Source organism: Hippocampus bargibanti, linkage group LG12, assembly GCF_051943395.1.
Source record: "Hippocampus bargibanti isolate YZ-2025 linkage group LG12, ASM5194339v1, whole genome shotgun sequence".
NCBI lineage: Eukaryota > Metazoa > Chordata > Actinopteri > Syngnathiformes > Syngnathidae > Hippocampus > Hippocampus bargibanti.
In genome coordinates this window covers 18,635,271-18,651,644 of record NC_142745.1, presented here as the reverse complement: position 1 = coordinate 18,651,644, position 16,374 = coordinate 18,635,271, and the positions used below count along the sequence as shown (strand labels likewise).

At 43.2% G+C, this 16,374-nt stretch overlaps 2 protein-coding genes across 11 annotated transcripts in view; both read right to left on the bottom strand.

Annotated features, from left to right (window-relative positions):
• Positions 1 to 1,251: 1,251 nt before the first annotated feature.
• bhlhe40 (basic helix-loop-helix family, member e40) lies at positions 1,252 to 7,114 on the bottom strand. The gene is given in 6 exon segments (XM_089010750.1): positions 1,252 to 3,054; positions 3,056 to 3,785; positions 5,916 to 6,039; positions 6,362 to 6,469; positions 6,544 to 6,607; positions 6,685 to 7,114. Coding segments are annotated over 6 exon segments (1,209 nt in total). The 5' UTR covers positions 6,762 to 7,114; the 3' UTR covers positions 1,252 to 2,948.
• A 5,350-nt stretch (positions 7,115 to 12,464) lies between these two features.
• The window catches only part of itpr1b (inositol 1,4,5-trisphosphate receptor, type 1b), a 67,167-nt gene continuing 63,257 nt past the window's right edge, over positions 12,465 to 16,374 (bottom strand). For all 10 annotated transcript variants that reach the window (XM_089009534.1, XM_089009536.1, XM_089009538.1 and 7 more), the window contains one exon: positions 12,465 to 14,536. In XM_089009534.1, coding sequence (XP_088865660.1) covers positions 14,450 to 14,536 — 87 coding nt within the window. In that variant the 3' untranslated portion in view covers positions 12,465 to 14,449. The remainder of the gene's footprint in view (positions 14,537 to 16,374) is intronic.

Genomic DNA, 16,374 nt, shown 5'->3' with positions numbered 1-16,374 from the left:
CTTAAAGTGTCACAAAACTACTTCAAAATGACCTCAGAAAGTTTCTGTTTCAGAAGGTTCCGCCTCCTTGTTCGTGGCGTCACGCCAGGACGTCTTGCCTTGCTTGAGAATCAAAACAATGGCTTCAGATTTGGAGAAGATGCTTTCTTGTCACTCATCCAGTTATGAATATGATTCAAATAGTTCTGAATAGAATAGCATAAATGTTTGCAATCGATTCCTCCCATATCAATTCGAGCCATCAATGACAGCATGTAGTGTCCCAGAAAATGCAAAAGATGGTGTCCAAGCTCCATTGGAAATGGTCTGATTTGTCTGCTGAGAATTTGTGTCAGCGAATATCAAATAGTAGTTTTAGTGCAACACACAGCGATTCACCATCGCATTATTTATGCGTTTTCCTTCTAATTTCGCCATCAACACGGATCAACACGAAGTTTTCAGACCAAACAAAGTACCGCAAAATGCATTGTGTGTCGCTTTCTCGGTCAGGGGGTGTAGAAGTCATTTGAAGTGATTTTAGAAATTTCGGACACAACTTGTCCGTAGGCGTCGGTTGTCCTTTAAATACTGGAACTAAAAATAGACAACACAAAAGCAATTTCGATACGAATACAAGCAAGCAACTGCTTGGAAACGGTTACAAACCTACAATTTAGTATTTTTAAAGTTTTATCAGACACAAAATTGGAAAAATTTACAGATACATTGAAGAGGTGATAATACCTCACTGTATGTTAAGACACTTTCTGAAACAACCGTGGCAACGGTATAATTATTACAGTAAAAAGATGGTTTGGGAAAAAATATAGAAAGGCCTAAACAGCACTCGCGTTTAAGGTATTCTTCAATGGATATGTCGCTTAAAAATGTGAATAAATGAAAGCGATTTTATGACAAAATAACCAAAAACAAACTTGTTTTGCATTCTTAAACGATTGCACGGATTGCAGCGTCACTTTCGTTCAATTTGTGTCATCTCATGTCAAGCCTTTCGATGAAAACAAAACAGCATGAATGCAAGTTTTCCTGTAGCCAATACTTCTACACATAGTTTGTCTGATATCTTTGAGAATTTGATATGTTTACAGGTTGTAATCTAAGACAAACTACTCATTTACAGCCGCTTGCCTATTCGAAGGGTTATGTAAGTGTTATGTAAGCGTGTGTTGGAGAGCTGTCAGGGTGGCTGGCTATGACACGTACGCCAACAGGCAGCGGATTCCACAGGGCTAGAATAACAACCACCACCCCAAAGAAAAAGTTTATTCATACTTTCATATCGGCTACATCAATAGTACTTTGCAAAATTCCAACAGGCGAACCTGTCACATTTCAACGTAAAAAAACAGGGTACCTTTTTCTCGAAAAAACTATCACTCATTTTTGTTTTCCAACGTTACATTCACTCACCACAGACATAAACGTGGTCAAGCAGAAAAAATATCGTCGGTGTGTCTGCACTCGATGAGTCAAAGGCAACGCCGCAAATGGAGACCTGACTTGGCTCGATGTGGAATTGGAGAGACAAGATGGCTTGGAAATGAAGCTACTGTATGTACACGCCCGGCATACGACTGCCATCAAACACTAATTACACTCATTGGGTCACGTATCAAAAATAAAGATGTCGAATGGAGCACAATGAACCCAAAAAGGACACCACGCCACAGGAGATCGATTCTGTCGTAGGCACACGTTGCGTATTTGCAAGGAAAATCCTAAAAGCACAAATGCAACACTCCAAGCGGGGGACCCCCCCCTCCACAGGGACAACGCCCTGAAATCTTGACAAACACTCATTAGCATAGCTACGGAGACAGTCGGAGAATGAACGATGTATTGTGGTCAACACGAAGAAAGAATTTGGTAAAAAAAAAAAAACAACATATGGCGAGTTTCCACCCCCCCCCCCCCCAAAAAAAAAAAAAAAAAAAAAAAAAAAAAAACAAAACAACGAAAAAAACGAAAACAACATTAGTAGATCTTGGTTTTGGATCTACAATAGATCGAATGAATCCAAGCAGCAGCTACTGCAAGGGCATCAAAGTATTTTTTTTGCTGTGGGCCACATTAATAACAATAATAATAACAATAATAATAATAATACATTTCATTTACCAGATCCCTCAAGGTCACTTTACAGTCACAGGATTTTTCGGCGGGTAAGCAGCGGCATCCACACGCGTCAGCGTTCACCCAACCCGGAAGTAACTCAAATAGATAGAAAGCTTGCTAGCTCGGCAATCGTTAGCCAACAGATACCTAGCTAGATAGCCAGCTAGCTAGATAGTGAATAGATAGCTAGCTAGATATCAAGCTAGCCAGCCAGTTTTCCTCTTGGGAGCCGTTATGAATTTGGGGACGCCATGAGAATGTTTCATACCCACCACATATTCTATTCAGAATGCACAAAAAATCATGAATAACTAGTTGTCACATTTTAAGTCCAAAATAATGACTGTTATTGTGGTTTACATGGGACAATTTGAAATTTTGCTTCAGACTTTAGCAAGCATCATGGAATTTCTCAAATTTGATTTGCTTTCGCGGGCTGATGAAAATGATCTGGCGGGGCAGATTTGGCCCTCGGGCCTTGACTTTGACACCTGTGATATACCGTATCGTTTAAGGGACTTTTTTGTTTCATCCTTACATTCATCAAAGACAGGTGTGTGCGGGTGAACGAATAGACAGGTCATCTAGACTTTTTTTTTTGGGGGGGGGGTGCCTATCTCCCATACATTCTGGATTTGCCTGTGACATTCAGCACAGGGGGCAGCAAAGAGGGTCTCCACGACACTCTTGTGAACACTCCTTGGTGCAGGTTGACAGTCTTTCAGAGTCACGCAACAACCCGCATTGGGGGGGGGGGGGGCACAATAAAAAGTCAGCGGACGTGTTTCGCTTAGTTCCGCTCCTCTACTGCAAACTTGGCAACGTTGCTTTCAAGCTTTGGTTTCCAAGTTTCCCGGGGAGCCCCCATGTGAAGCTTGGTGACGTCGAGGGGAGTCCACGCTGGTCTGGCGTTCCAGTGGAGACCCCGCCCTCTGGAGGAGGGGAGAGAGTCTCTGGGGGTGTGGTGGGAGAAGGGGGGGTCACGCAAGGGTAGATGACTGGCATCCCGCCGGGATACCAGCACTTTTCCAGGACGGGCAGGTACGCCGCCGCCGCCGGAGGGGGGAGGAGATAAAAGGGGAGGCAGAACGGCTGCCGGTTGGGGGAGAAAGCCACGTAGCTGCCAAGGCCTCCGGTCGGGGGGCCCGGCGGGTTTTCGTCCTCAGGGGAGCCGGCCCGCGACTTCTTGGCACGAGGCCCGCCGCCCTCCTCCTTGACGTCCTCGGTCGCCGCCGCGCGCTTAAGCTCCGCCTCCTTCCTGTGGCTGTCCGACCAGCGGGCTTTGGGGTCACGTTTGTCAGGTTCGCCCCCGTAGCCGCTGTCTGTGTCTGTGTCGCTGCCGCTCTGCTCGCCCGGAGCGCCGGGGCAAGTCCTTTGAATGACGGGAACGCAGTTCTTGGACGGGCCCTCGGTGCTAGCGGGAGGCCCCTCGGCGGCTGGCTGCGGTTTCTCCGAACTCCGCAAGTCGGACACGGCGCCGAGCGCGTCGCTTTGGTGTCGCAGTACGTCGGAAGCCACCTTGCGGATGTGGCCGATGACGTGCGACGGCGTCAGGTCCTGAGTGCTGTCGCGGCGAGCCAGATAGTGGAGGACCTCTTTTGCGCACAGGTGGAAACCTGAACGGAACATCTGCTCGCTGACCTCAGGGTCGTCGCCGCCTCCGTCGCCTGCCACGACGGTAAAAGGAACGTTACTCCATCACGCACACGACTTCCTGTCAAACTCCAATTACCGTATTTTCCGGCGTATCAGGTGCACCTCAACGAAGGGTGTATATTCAAACTTTTTCCATGGATAAGGCACACCAAACTTAAAGGACAACAGACGCATTTTTTTTGTTTCCTAACTGACATGAAAAAAAAATGCAAAACACCAATAAAAATGACTTAATAAACTGCCACAAAATGAGCTCAGAACTGGTGAGATTCAGTAAGTCCTGCCCCCTTGTTCATGACGTCACGTTAGGATTGGCCTACCCACAAACTGCCTTGCTCCAGAATCAAAACAATGGCTTCAGAGAGTTCAGATTCGGAGAAAATGCTTTCTTGTGACTCATCCAGTTATGAATATGATTCAAATAGTTCTGAAGAGGAAAGCATAAATGTTTGCAATCGATTGAAGAAGTCCTTCCGTATCAATTCGAGCCGTCTGGACTCCAATGTAGCGCCCAGAAAATGCACAAGATGGCGCACAAGCTCCGTTGGAAATGGGCTGATTTGTCCGCTCGGAATTTGTGTAAACTTACACCTTCTTTATGCGCGTTAACGCAATTGGCTGCGACACACAACGATTCACCATTGCGTTATTTATGTCGTTTTCCTTCTAATTTTGCGATCAACACGGAGTTTTCAGATGAAAAAAAGTACCCAAAATGCATTGTATGTCGCTTTCTCGGTCACGGGCGTTGCCTCCTTGACGTCACTTAGGGCATCGTCATCAACTCAAAAACAAGACTTCCTGAATATTCAGCGTGAGTCTTAAAAGGTAAAATATTGCTATATGTGGTGGAATATTTGTAAAATGCGCTCAATAGAAGTCTTTTGAAGTCATTTTACAAATTATGGACGCAACTTGTCCGGAGGTGTCGGTTGTCCTTTAAGGCGCACCTTCAATGAATGAAAAGTTTTCTAAATATAAGGCACACTACCGCCGCAAGAGTGGCTGCCTTTCCAGCACCTCCTGTATTTTCTTTTTCTACTTCTTTCTTTCCTTTTCCTTTCATAACTTCGCTCCTGTGTTACTTCCAGGTAGAGTGAACGCTGGCGCAAATGGCTGCCGCTGCTCACCCGCACAAAAAATTCTGTGACTGTAAAGCAGGGGTGTCAAAGTCATTTTTTGCCGCGGGCCACATTGTAGTTATGGTTTCCTCTCGAGGGCCGTTATGAATTTGGGGAACCCATTAGAATGTTTAAATCCCTTCAAATATTACATATAGAGCACACAGCAAATTAATAACTAACTCGTTTTCAAATCTGAAGTCAAGAATAATGACTTTTATTGTGGTTGACATCCAAAAATATGAAATTTTGGCTCAGATTTTAGCAATCATCATGGAATTTAACAAGTTTGATTTGCTTTCGCGGGCCGAAGAAAATGATGTGGCGGGCCGGATTTGGCCCGCGGGCCTTGACTTTGACACCTGTGCTGTAAAGTGTCCTTGAGAGTTTTGAAAGGCACTTAGAAATGTATTATTAGTATTATTACTACTACTACAGTAGAGGCTGGCGTTACACATGACTTCTACAGGGGGAAAATAGAGCTGTTGACAGTAGTTGTGAGACCTGTTGTGGCTCAATATGACTTTATATATAAGCCACACCTCAGGTGCAGGGTCATCTTTTGAAGAAAATCAAAGCTTTTGACAGCACCTTATACACAGGAAAATATGGTAAAGTTACATCCAAATATGTGGCGTGCCCATCTGTCAACTACCGTATTTTCCACACTACAGGGGCCCCTAAAAGCCTCCATTTTTTTTCAAAAACTGTCCAACATATGGAAAACGTTTTAAAATATCTCATTCATTGAAGGTGCACATTATAATCCGGAAAATATGGTACGATCCTGATTCGTTTGAAGTATTTATTTTCAAAGGAATTTTCTTGAAAATGTGAAAATCTGAAATTCTGGGAAAATCTAGACCACAGGTGTCAAAGACATCTAGAAGTATTATATTACTGATAACCGGGCAAGGAAAACTTTCAAATGTATGTTTTTTTGTGTATGTATTTTTTTTTCAAAATGTTAAAAATGAGGTTTTTTTGTGTGTATCAAACACGCACGCACACAGGACGTACTTATTTGCAAGTCCTTTTGGAGCTCGACGATTTTGCGTTGCTGTTGCTCGAGGAGAGTGTTCAAGGCGTTCACGTGCTTCAGAGTGAGTTCCAGCACCACCGCTTTCTCCAAATGACCCAGCGTCTAAAAACAGGAAGACCTTCGATAAGAATGTTGATCTTTCTTATGTAACACATTCTGCAGCCAAATAAGAGGGTAAGCCTCGAACGCGACGCCGGAGAGAATTTAGTGAACATTATAAGGTTTGAAATACAAAAATATATACAGTACATATTTTTATTAACCACCTCATGAATACATTGATACATTTTAGTAGTTTCGGTAGTTTCAGTTTGCTAGTTCGTTAATACGTGGGATATTTTCCTTCACCGCAAACACCACGAGATCGGTGCGTTCGCGTTTGCTCGGTAAACACAAAATAAAGCCAAATAAAACAAAAACTCACTGTCAGTTTGAGGTGCTCGGGCAGCAAATCTTTAAGCTGGGCGATGCATTCGTTGATTCTGTCTCGTCTTTTCTTTTCAATGAGCCGATGCGGCAACTTGTAGGTCTCCTGCGGGTTCAAGTCTCACGTTGACATGAATTCTTGTCATTTTACATTAAAATTGGAGGGGGGGTTGAAATTACCCTGCTGTCATCGCCTCGCTTCGCGCCCCTCCTGGACTTGTACACGTAGAGGGGAAAATCCATCCTTGGCACAAAATGAAATGGAATGATTAAGTTTCCCGCGGAGATAGAAGAAGCGGTATTTTTTTCGGCCATCCTTACCCAGTCATGTCGGCGATATCCAGCGACGACAGTTTGGCCACACACGGTGGCGGTTGCGCCCTCGCCATCCCCTCCATGTCGCTCAAAACACAAGTCAAACCACTCCAAACATACGACAAATAGATCCGAAGCGGGAGAAGAGTGTGGCGAGGTGAAATACCCCCCGACGGGGTTTTCCGTGTAATTCTGGATCTCGTGGTCTCTGTGTCGCTTTCTGTCCCCGGGGAGCCGTTCACGTTTGTCACCCTGTGAAGTGCGCGCACCGAGTCTGACGGACTCGAGCAGTCGGTTCGATCGAATGGGCGGGTGGCTGGCCGGATGCCTTCGCGCCGAGCAGGTCCTGTGACTCCGGGTACGTCCCTCGCCTCTGAACACACCGGACAACTGTGAAGTGCATCACATGAGCCTCACGTGTTGGACGGCGCTTTCAAGGACTCCCTCGCCCACCCCCCTTCCCTCCCTCCCTCCCTCCCTCCCCGCTCGGCAGCTTCCTGCCTGTGCGCGCGCGCCGGCTAAAACCGGCCTATTCCCGTAGTAGGCCCGCCGCCAGCCACGGGAGCTTGAGAGTCGTTTGGGAGTTGCTTGTGAGTGTCTCTGGACGCTGAGTGCGAGCTTTTGTGCCCCCCACCTCTTTATTGTTATATCAAAGGTGGAAAGTAGAGAGGCGGCAGACAGAGAAAACCCATTTTACTTTGGCCTCCGAACAAGCTGTGTCCATAATTTGTAAAATCACTTCAAATGACAGCAAAGATTCCACGGCATATAGCTATATTTTACATTTTAAAGCTCACGCTGAATATTCAGGAAGTCTTGTTTTCAAGTTGATGACGATGCCTGACGTAACATCACGCTTGGAACGCCCCTGACCGAGAAAGCAACACACAGTACAGTTAGCTTACGAACACCTTATCTTACGAACTTTTCGTCTTACGAACGTCAAATGTATGAAAATTACACCTTGAAATATGCACTACTTTTCGCGATACACACCCATCACGGCTGGCGGAGTGCTCTTCGGATCCGGCAGAGTGATCTTCGGATCTTTGGGGGAAGCACACGACCGAACAGCGCTCCAGCCGGCGCTACTTTCCATTTAGATTTACGCTGTAAAGCTTTTAGGCGAAGGATGGTGGCAATGGTGGAAATTAAGAATGTTACTCTCAGGGAAGTTACACACAGCGTGAGAGATGTGTCAAGCTGAGATTCACATGACAGCCGTGGTGTGCACATGTGACGCCACAAACGCACACCTCGTTCGTGTTTCTCACATCGACTAAATAACGCCTTTGTGTAAAGTTTACTCAAAGGCGTTATTTAGTCGAAGCTTTCACGTGACTAATGACGCGTTTTATTCCACGTCCGTGGAATCATCGAACTCGCGCCTTTTGTTGTAATAAAATCTCTGCCAGCACCTACGGGACTTGAAGTGGATGCAGATGACATCGAGGAGCTTGTTGCTGACCATAATGAGGTCCTCAACACAGAAGATGTGATTTGCCTTCAAGAGGACAAGCAGAAGCAGGCCATCCAGGAGTTGATGTGCAGGCTTTTATTGAACAGTTCCATCCAGAAAAGGCTATGAGAATCATCAACATGATGAATGATAATGTGATGCCTCAGTTTCGTAAGACCTTACAAGTCAGAAAGCAACAGGTGTCAATTAAAAGCCATCAACGACCATCACAAATGATAAATCATCAAAGTGACAAATCATAGTGACTTTATTATACGGTGTAGTGTATTTCTTTCATTACAATACAATAGCATATTTATTATACATAGAATAAGGTATGTTGTGTGTAGTTTTAAGGCTTATTTCGTTGAAAAGTATATTTGATGGAAACCTGGGAACAGATTATTCCCATTTTAATGGTTTTCTATGGGATTTCTTTTTTTTTTGTGAGACACACTTTTTGGCTTACACACTCTGTCTGGGAACCAATTAATTTCTTAAGCTGAGGTCTCACTGTACTTTGTTTGGTCTGAAAACTTTGTATTGATCCGTGTTGATGGCGAAATTAGAAGGAAAACACATAAATGACACGATGGTGAATTGTTGTGTTTTGCACCAAGACAACTATTTGATACTAGTTGACACAAATTCCCAGCAGACAAATCAGCCCATTTCCAACGGAGCTTGGGCGCCATCTTGTGCATTTTCTGGGCGCTACATTGGAGTCCAGATGGCTCAAATTGATACGGAAGGACTTCTTTAATCGATTGCAAACATTTATACTTTCCTCTTCAGAACTATTTCAATCACATTCATAACTGGATGAGTAACAAGAAAGCATCTTCTCCGAATCTGAACTCTCTGAAGCCATTGTTTTGATTCTCGAGCGAGGCAAGACGTCTTGGCCTGACATCACGAATTGGGGGCAGGACTTTCTGAAAATCCCCAATTCGCAGCTCAATTTGTTGCAGTATTAGCACACTTTAAGTCATTTTTATTGGTGTTTTGCATTTGCCTAAAATATCAGCCTGCATGTTTTGGGTATTTTAGATGCTATAAAACGTTTTTCTAATGTCAGTTAGGAAACAAAAAGTTGGGAAACTAAGTTGCAGCAGCTCACACAGGGCGCCAACCGCCTCACTTAAAAAAAATAACATAAGGATAATGATATGCAACACGTGGTATGCAGACTCATGCTGTGTGACCCAGTGTCTCGATGATCATCATAATCATAGTATCCACAAATGTGTATTAGCCTATCAAACTGCTATATGCCACTAGTGTCAAAGTCAAGGCCCAGGGGCCAAATCTGGCCCGCCACATCATTTTATTCGACCCATAAAAGCAAATCAAGCATGTCAAGTGCCATGATGCTTGCTAAAGTCCCAACCAAAATTTCAAATTGTCCCATGTAAACCACAATAAGTCATTATTTTTTATTTCAAATTTGAAAACTAATTATTCATTTTGTTCATTTATTATTCATTTGTTGTGTGGCTTTATATGTAATATGTGGAGGGTATGAAACATTTTAATGGGTTCCCCAAATTCATAACGATCCTCAAGAAGAAACCGTAACTCTCTCCTCTTTCATCTAGAACTGCTTCATGTAACAAAGAGGGTACAGAAAGTGCGTAAGGATGAATGACTCTCTGTGTCTTAGTGTTGTCTTATTGTCCTTATGTTGTCATATTATTTGTTATTTAGTTTTTTTTTGTTCTTTTGGCTTCAAGATGGCGCCGCGAGAGTGGCTGCCTTTCCAGCAGCTCATGTATTTTGTTTTTCTACTTTCTTTTCTTTCATCACTTTGCTACTGTGAAATGTAAATTTCTCCACTGCGAGACTAATAAAGGCAAATCCAATCCAATCCAACTAGAATGTGGCCCATAGCAAAAAATGACTGACACCTTTGATTTATGCCATTATTTTATTTCAATTACTGATTGGTGATTACAATATACTAAATTACCGCTGGAATTAATTATCACTGCATAGAAATGTTCAAATATTGCCAGATTTAATTAGCTTCAAATTAGTGACAAGGAGTTGATTGACAGTCATCTAAACAAAGGTGGTTTTCAATTTACATGAAGTGTCCGGTTACGTAATTTAATGTTGGAAATAATGGATTTGATTTGAACGTCAACACTTGTTGTGACACAAAGAACGTCAGAAGGCCAACACGTGTTATTTTGATGAATTTGGCGCGCTCCCAAGTTGTTGCGTGAGGTTTTGGCAGCATGCTTGAGTTGTTCCCCCCCCCCCAAGGTGTTTTATGCTTGCTGTCATGATATGATAATATAAACTGGATCTGCTTGTTCCATGTCACGTTTCCACCGAACTGCGAGTGAGAAAAACAACTCCGGCCTACCGCGCCGCTCTATTGCGACGTTGAGCCAGCGTTGATCGATGGACATGAATGCCGCAATATTTTTATTGATCACCAATAACGCCATTATCGAAATGTTGACTTGGTACACCTTCATTTGGAATGTGCCACAAAACAATTGAGGGTAGAGGTGAACCACTGTTTTTGCAGGAAATATGCCAGAATCGAACCCGCTGACCTCCACACTGCGAGGCACACTTACCAAACATTTGACCCTCTGTCCCACCCTGCATCTAAACCACATCTTTCAAATCAAAATGAGTCATTGTGCGTATGCTCATCATGTGTCTGAAAGGAAAACCGACCCCTCCGGACAAGTTGCGTCCATAATTTGTGAACTGACTTCAAATGACTTCTACTGAGCGCATTTGACAAAGATTCCACCGCATGTAGCTATATGTTACCTTTTAAGACTCGCGCTGAATATTCAGGAAGTCTTGTTTTCGAGTTGATGATGACGATGCCTGACGTGACGTCACGTCAGGAACGCCCCTGACCGAGAAAGCGACACACAATGCATTTTGGGTACTTTGTTTGGTCTGAAAACATCTTGTTGATCCGTGTTGATGGCGAAATTAGAAGGAATAACATAAATAACGCAATAGTGAATATCGTTGTGTGTCGCACCAACACTACCAATTGCGGTAACACCATAAAAGTGGTCACAAATTCTCAGCAGACAAATCAGCCCATTTCCAACAGAGCTTGTGCGCCATCTTGTGTATTTTCGGGGCGCTGCATTGGAGTCCAGACGGCTATAATTGATAGGGAAGGACTGGATGAGTAACAAGAAAGCATCTTCTCCGAATCTGAACTCTCTGAAGCCATTGTTTTGTGTCTGGAATATCCTGGCGTGATGTCACGAACAAGGGGGCGGGACCTTCTGACACTCGCCATTTCCGAGGTCATTTTGAAGCAGTTGTGTCCATAATTTGTAAAATGGCTTCAAATTACTTCTACTGAGTGTATTTTTCAAAGATTCCATCGCATATAGCTATATTTTATGTTTTAAGACTCGCGCTGAACATTCAGGAAGTCTTGTTTTTGAGTTGGTGACGAGTCCTCACGTTACGTCATGAAAGGACCCCCCCTGACCGACAAAAAGACACATTGTAGCAGTCCTTTATCACGTCAATGTATTTTGCTGTACAGTTTATCTGAAAACCTTGATGTTACATCCAAAAGCCGCCGGCAGAGGGAGTCCAAGCTCCATGAAAGGAATCTATCAGCCTGTGGAAACGGGCTGATTCATTCCTCACGAGAGCTGGTCGCCATTTTTGGGTGCGACATTCCCCTCTGCCCGTTTGCCTCAAAATGACACGGAATAAATTTCTTCTTCAGAACTATTTCTATCATATTCATAACTGGATGTGTAACAAGAAAGAATCTTCTCCGAATCTGAAGCCATTGTTTTGACTCACTCGCAATGCAAGACGTCTTGGCGTGACGTCACGAAAGGGGGGCGGGACTTTCTGAAAATGTGTTTCTGTGTCTTTTTTTCGTCATGTTGTCTTTGTGTTGTCATATTATTTATTTAGTTTTTTTTGTGTTCTTTTGACTTCAAGACGGCGCCGCGAGAGTGGCTGCCTTTCCAGCAGCTCATGTATTTCTTTTTTCTACTTTCATTCTTTTCATCACTTTGCTGCTGTGAAATGTAAATTTCTCTACTGTGAGACTAATAAAGGCAAATCCAATCCAATCCAATCCAATTCGCAGCTCAATTTTTTTGCAGATTTTGGACACATTAAGTCATTTTTATTGGTGTTTTGCATTTGAATAAAAATCATACTGCATGTTTTGGGTATTTTAGATGCTATAAAACGTTTTTCTGATGTCAGTTAGGAAACAAAAAAAAATGGTGTCGGTTGTCCTTTAAAGAAGACATCTTGTAAATTGTTACTCGTGTTATCCGTAAAAAGAAGACAACAGAACAAAAGGTAAAGTATAGCGACATTTATTTTAATAAATATTTCTACTCTATAAATAAAAAAATGGCATGGTCTTGAGTGTTCATTCTTTCTAACAATTTCAATAAATTAACATTTTAGTTTGTCTATACAAATGCAAGCTTGTTCAACTTTAGACGTACATACAGTCCAAAAAAATGTGTAAAGAAAAACCATCCCATCCCATCCCATCCATTTCAGGTGAGCTGGGCAACCCAAATAAAAGTGCAAGCGCAAATAAAGCGAGAACATGAAGAGTCACAAAGCGAATGTGTTTGCTGCAACCGAGAGGTAAAGCTGTTCAAGTAAGAATGTTACACAAAAAAATTCTAACTGGGTTGGCTATTTTTGACCAATCATTCATTCAGTCTGTCCGAAAAGGAATAGGTATACGGTGAACGGCCATTCATAAGAATGATTTTTGGCTTTACAAATACATTGATACCTTGGCTTACGAACTTCATTGGTTCCCAGGAGGAGTGTATAAGGCGAAATGTGTCTAGTCCAAACATTAATTTCCAATAGGAAATGTTCCAATTAAAATGAGAATAATCCGTTCCCAGGTCCCCATAAAACATCATTTTCAACTAAATAAGCAGCCTTAAAACTACACATAATATACCTTATTTTATGTATAATAAATGTGCTATGGTATATGGTACTGTATAATCAAGTCGTTTTAGTTACCTTTGTGATGGTCGTTGATGGCTTAATGGAATGGATAGCTTTTTTGCATATTGTCTGAAGGAGCCCTGGGTTGTACATCTTAGAAGTTGTGATATTGCAACAGCAACAGATGCAGGCAGACACACTAGAAACTTCATTACTAGCTGGTTCCCTTGCTTGTATGTTCTCTTCAAATTGTACAGATGGCTTGTGCGGGTTATTTGTGGAGCCTGATTGATGGTATATTTTAACCTTGCAGTCTACACTCTGCCTTTGAACTATCAATAAAGTTGAAACGAGTCCAAATTTCACTGTTTTCTATCCATGTTCTCACCATTTCACTTTTGTGTTTTTTTTTGTTTCAAGCTCTGTCGTCTCCCTTTCGTGTGTGTGCGTGCGTGCGTGCGTGCGTGTGTGTGTGTGTGTGTGTGTGTGTGTGTTTCTGTTTCTGTAACCCCTCCCCCCACTCACTGCTGCGTGTGTCCCCTCCCTCCTCTACCACAGATCTTGACCAATCATGTGCGACTTTAACCAAAGACTGGGGAGGGAGGGGATTATAGGAAAAAAAAGTCGGCTGCCATTTCAGGAGCTCCAAGAACCGGCTCGTTCACGAAGGACACATCACTCATTGTGGCGCTCCGTGTGTTTCCCGAAAAATAGTTTGTATGCCAAGATTATATTCTCGTGAATTTAACATTCGTAAGGCGAAATGTTCGATAGCTAAAGAGTTCGTAAGCCAAGGTATCACTGTATGAAGGAACAAAACGGCATGAAATCTGCAACATGTTCCTACAAGGTGCACTAGTTAAGCTTCACTTAAATCAATAATATAAGGTTCCTACTTTATCCAGTAAGACTGAAATACAAAATATGGGTCAAGGGTGTGAAATCAGATGCTTGACGGATCTCACACCCATGTTGAGTTGCGTATTTAAATCGACATATTGCACGAAATACAGACATAAATAATACCCTTTAATCAGCCTGAAATGCAAATGTAACTTAAAATTGGAGGTCTTGAAATGGGACAAATTGAATATGAGCAATGGATGAACTCAGTGCAAGAGGGCGTTGAAAACATTTGGCACAAACACCTTTCTAGGCGGGAATTTAGAAAAGCACAAGTGCTGTTTCTGAGTCGGATCTAAACGCAGTTTGCGAGAAAGAGCATATTGCGACCACAACGAAAGCCTTTCCAGAAAACATCCTGTACTCACAGCCAATCACGTGCGAGCTCAGAGTTGGGACGGTTCTGGGCAGGCATGAGGCTGATTGATGCCGTTGACGTGCTTCGAGCACCGATATTCAGGCCTAAGCGGGTTGCTGGGGGTTGATGTTCATGTGCGGCGGGTGTCCCAGAAGGCCAATTCGCTGCTTTTGCTTCCTTTGTTCGGTCATCTGAAAGGGGACGAAATGGAACCCGTGGAGGGGTGGGTTAAAAAAATACACACACGTAGACGCACACACACACACACACACACACACACACACACACACACACACACACACACACACACACACACACACACACACACACACACACACGCAAACACGCACAGTGAGTAAAAAGTGTGTGTATGTGAAATGAAAATACACACCAAAAAATCATTGTACTAAATTCATCCTGTCTACTTGATAACTAATGTTAAGCAGATTCCTTACTTAAAGACAGTGTATTGTCGGTGTTCAAATACCTTTGAATACCATTGAAATCCGAAAGCGAGGACCAAGGACCATCAACAGGGATGAGGGAGCTTACATGCTCTCTACTACCTGGAGCAGCATCCTGGAGGGACGAGCGGACAGCGGGGGGCGTGGCTTGCCTGTCAGTTCTGACAGGTAGGTCACGCCCTCATAGCAACACCAGCTGAAAATGGCGCGTCACAGCAACATCCGTGACACTCTGACGAAGGCGGAAGTAGTCGCCGAAACATGTCAGGTATTTGAACACCGACAATACACTGTCTGTAAGTAAGGAATCTGCTTAACATTAGACACCAAAAAATCATTTTGGGTGAATTTGGGAGGACATTTCTGAAACTTTAACATGCGTATATAGACCCTCAAGAAGCCTTTAGAATGAAAAACTTGTGAGAACCAGCCAAAAGATCCTCAATTGTCAAGAATGTCCTCACTACGTATGGTATAAAATGTTAGTGGTCCTCACAAGACCCACACACAACACATCACACTGCTTTTGTGTACACAACTATGATGTACGATACTTCTGCCATCAGAAGGAAGCTGCGCAATAAGCAAAGCCGATACTGAAAACCACTCATAAAATGATCGACAGACGTAACTACATTTAAAAAAAAATGCTTTGTGTGAAGAGACGGACGGCTTTGTCATTGAATATTTGCATCTTTCATGGACAATTCTGAGCTCTGATGTTAAACCAAAGGCCCGGCGGCCAAATCCGGCCCGCCACATCATTTTATGTGGTCCACAAAACCATCCGGGCAGTGACTGGACAATTTTTTTTGTCCAAATGCCCAAATAGCAAATGCGTTTCACTTTCAAAAATGTTGACCTGTCGCAAGCATTCTTTATGATACATTTTTCATTTTTAAACATTGTTTTTGATCAATTTGTTGAGGCAAAGTCTAAGATGGCGCCCGAGGAGGCAGCCGTCAGGAAGTGCTCTCAGGAGCCTTGCTTTTTTGTTGTTGTTGTTGTTTTTGTCTTGTTTTTGTGTTTTCTTTTGTCACTTTGTGTTGTGTGTCGTGTGGAACGGATACGGATTGTTTTTCAGCATTTTTGGCCACGACATTCATCAAGGAGGAGACTGTGCTGAACGGTTGCGCCTTTTCGGCAGCACCAATATGCCAGCACTGTTTTTGATCGGGAGGAATGTCGGTCTCATTTGGATTTGGATTTTGGATTTGCCTTTATTAGTGTGGCAGTGGAGAAATTTACATTTCACAGCAGCAAAGTTATGAAAGAAATGAAAGTAGAAAAGCAAAACACAGGAGCTGCTGGAAAGGCAGCCACTCTCGCGACGCCGTCTTCAAGTCAAAAGAAAAAAAAAACTAAATAACAAATAACATGACAACACAAAGACACAGAGAGACATTCATTCTGAAGCACTTTCTGTACCCTCTTTGGTACATAAAGCAGTTCCAGATGAAAGAGGAGAGGATCAAAGCATCTTTCCACCAGTGGATCACGGACATCATGGTGGAATATGCATGTCGACTACAAGCTGAATGTTGAAAGCAAACACGCAGCTGTAG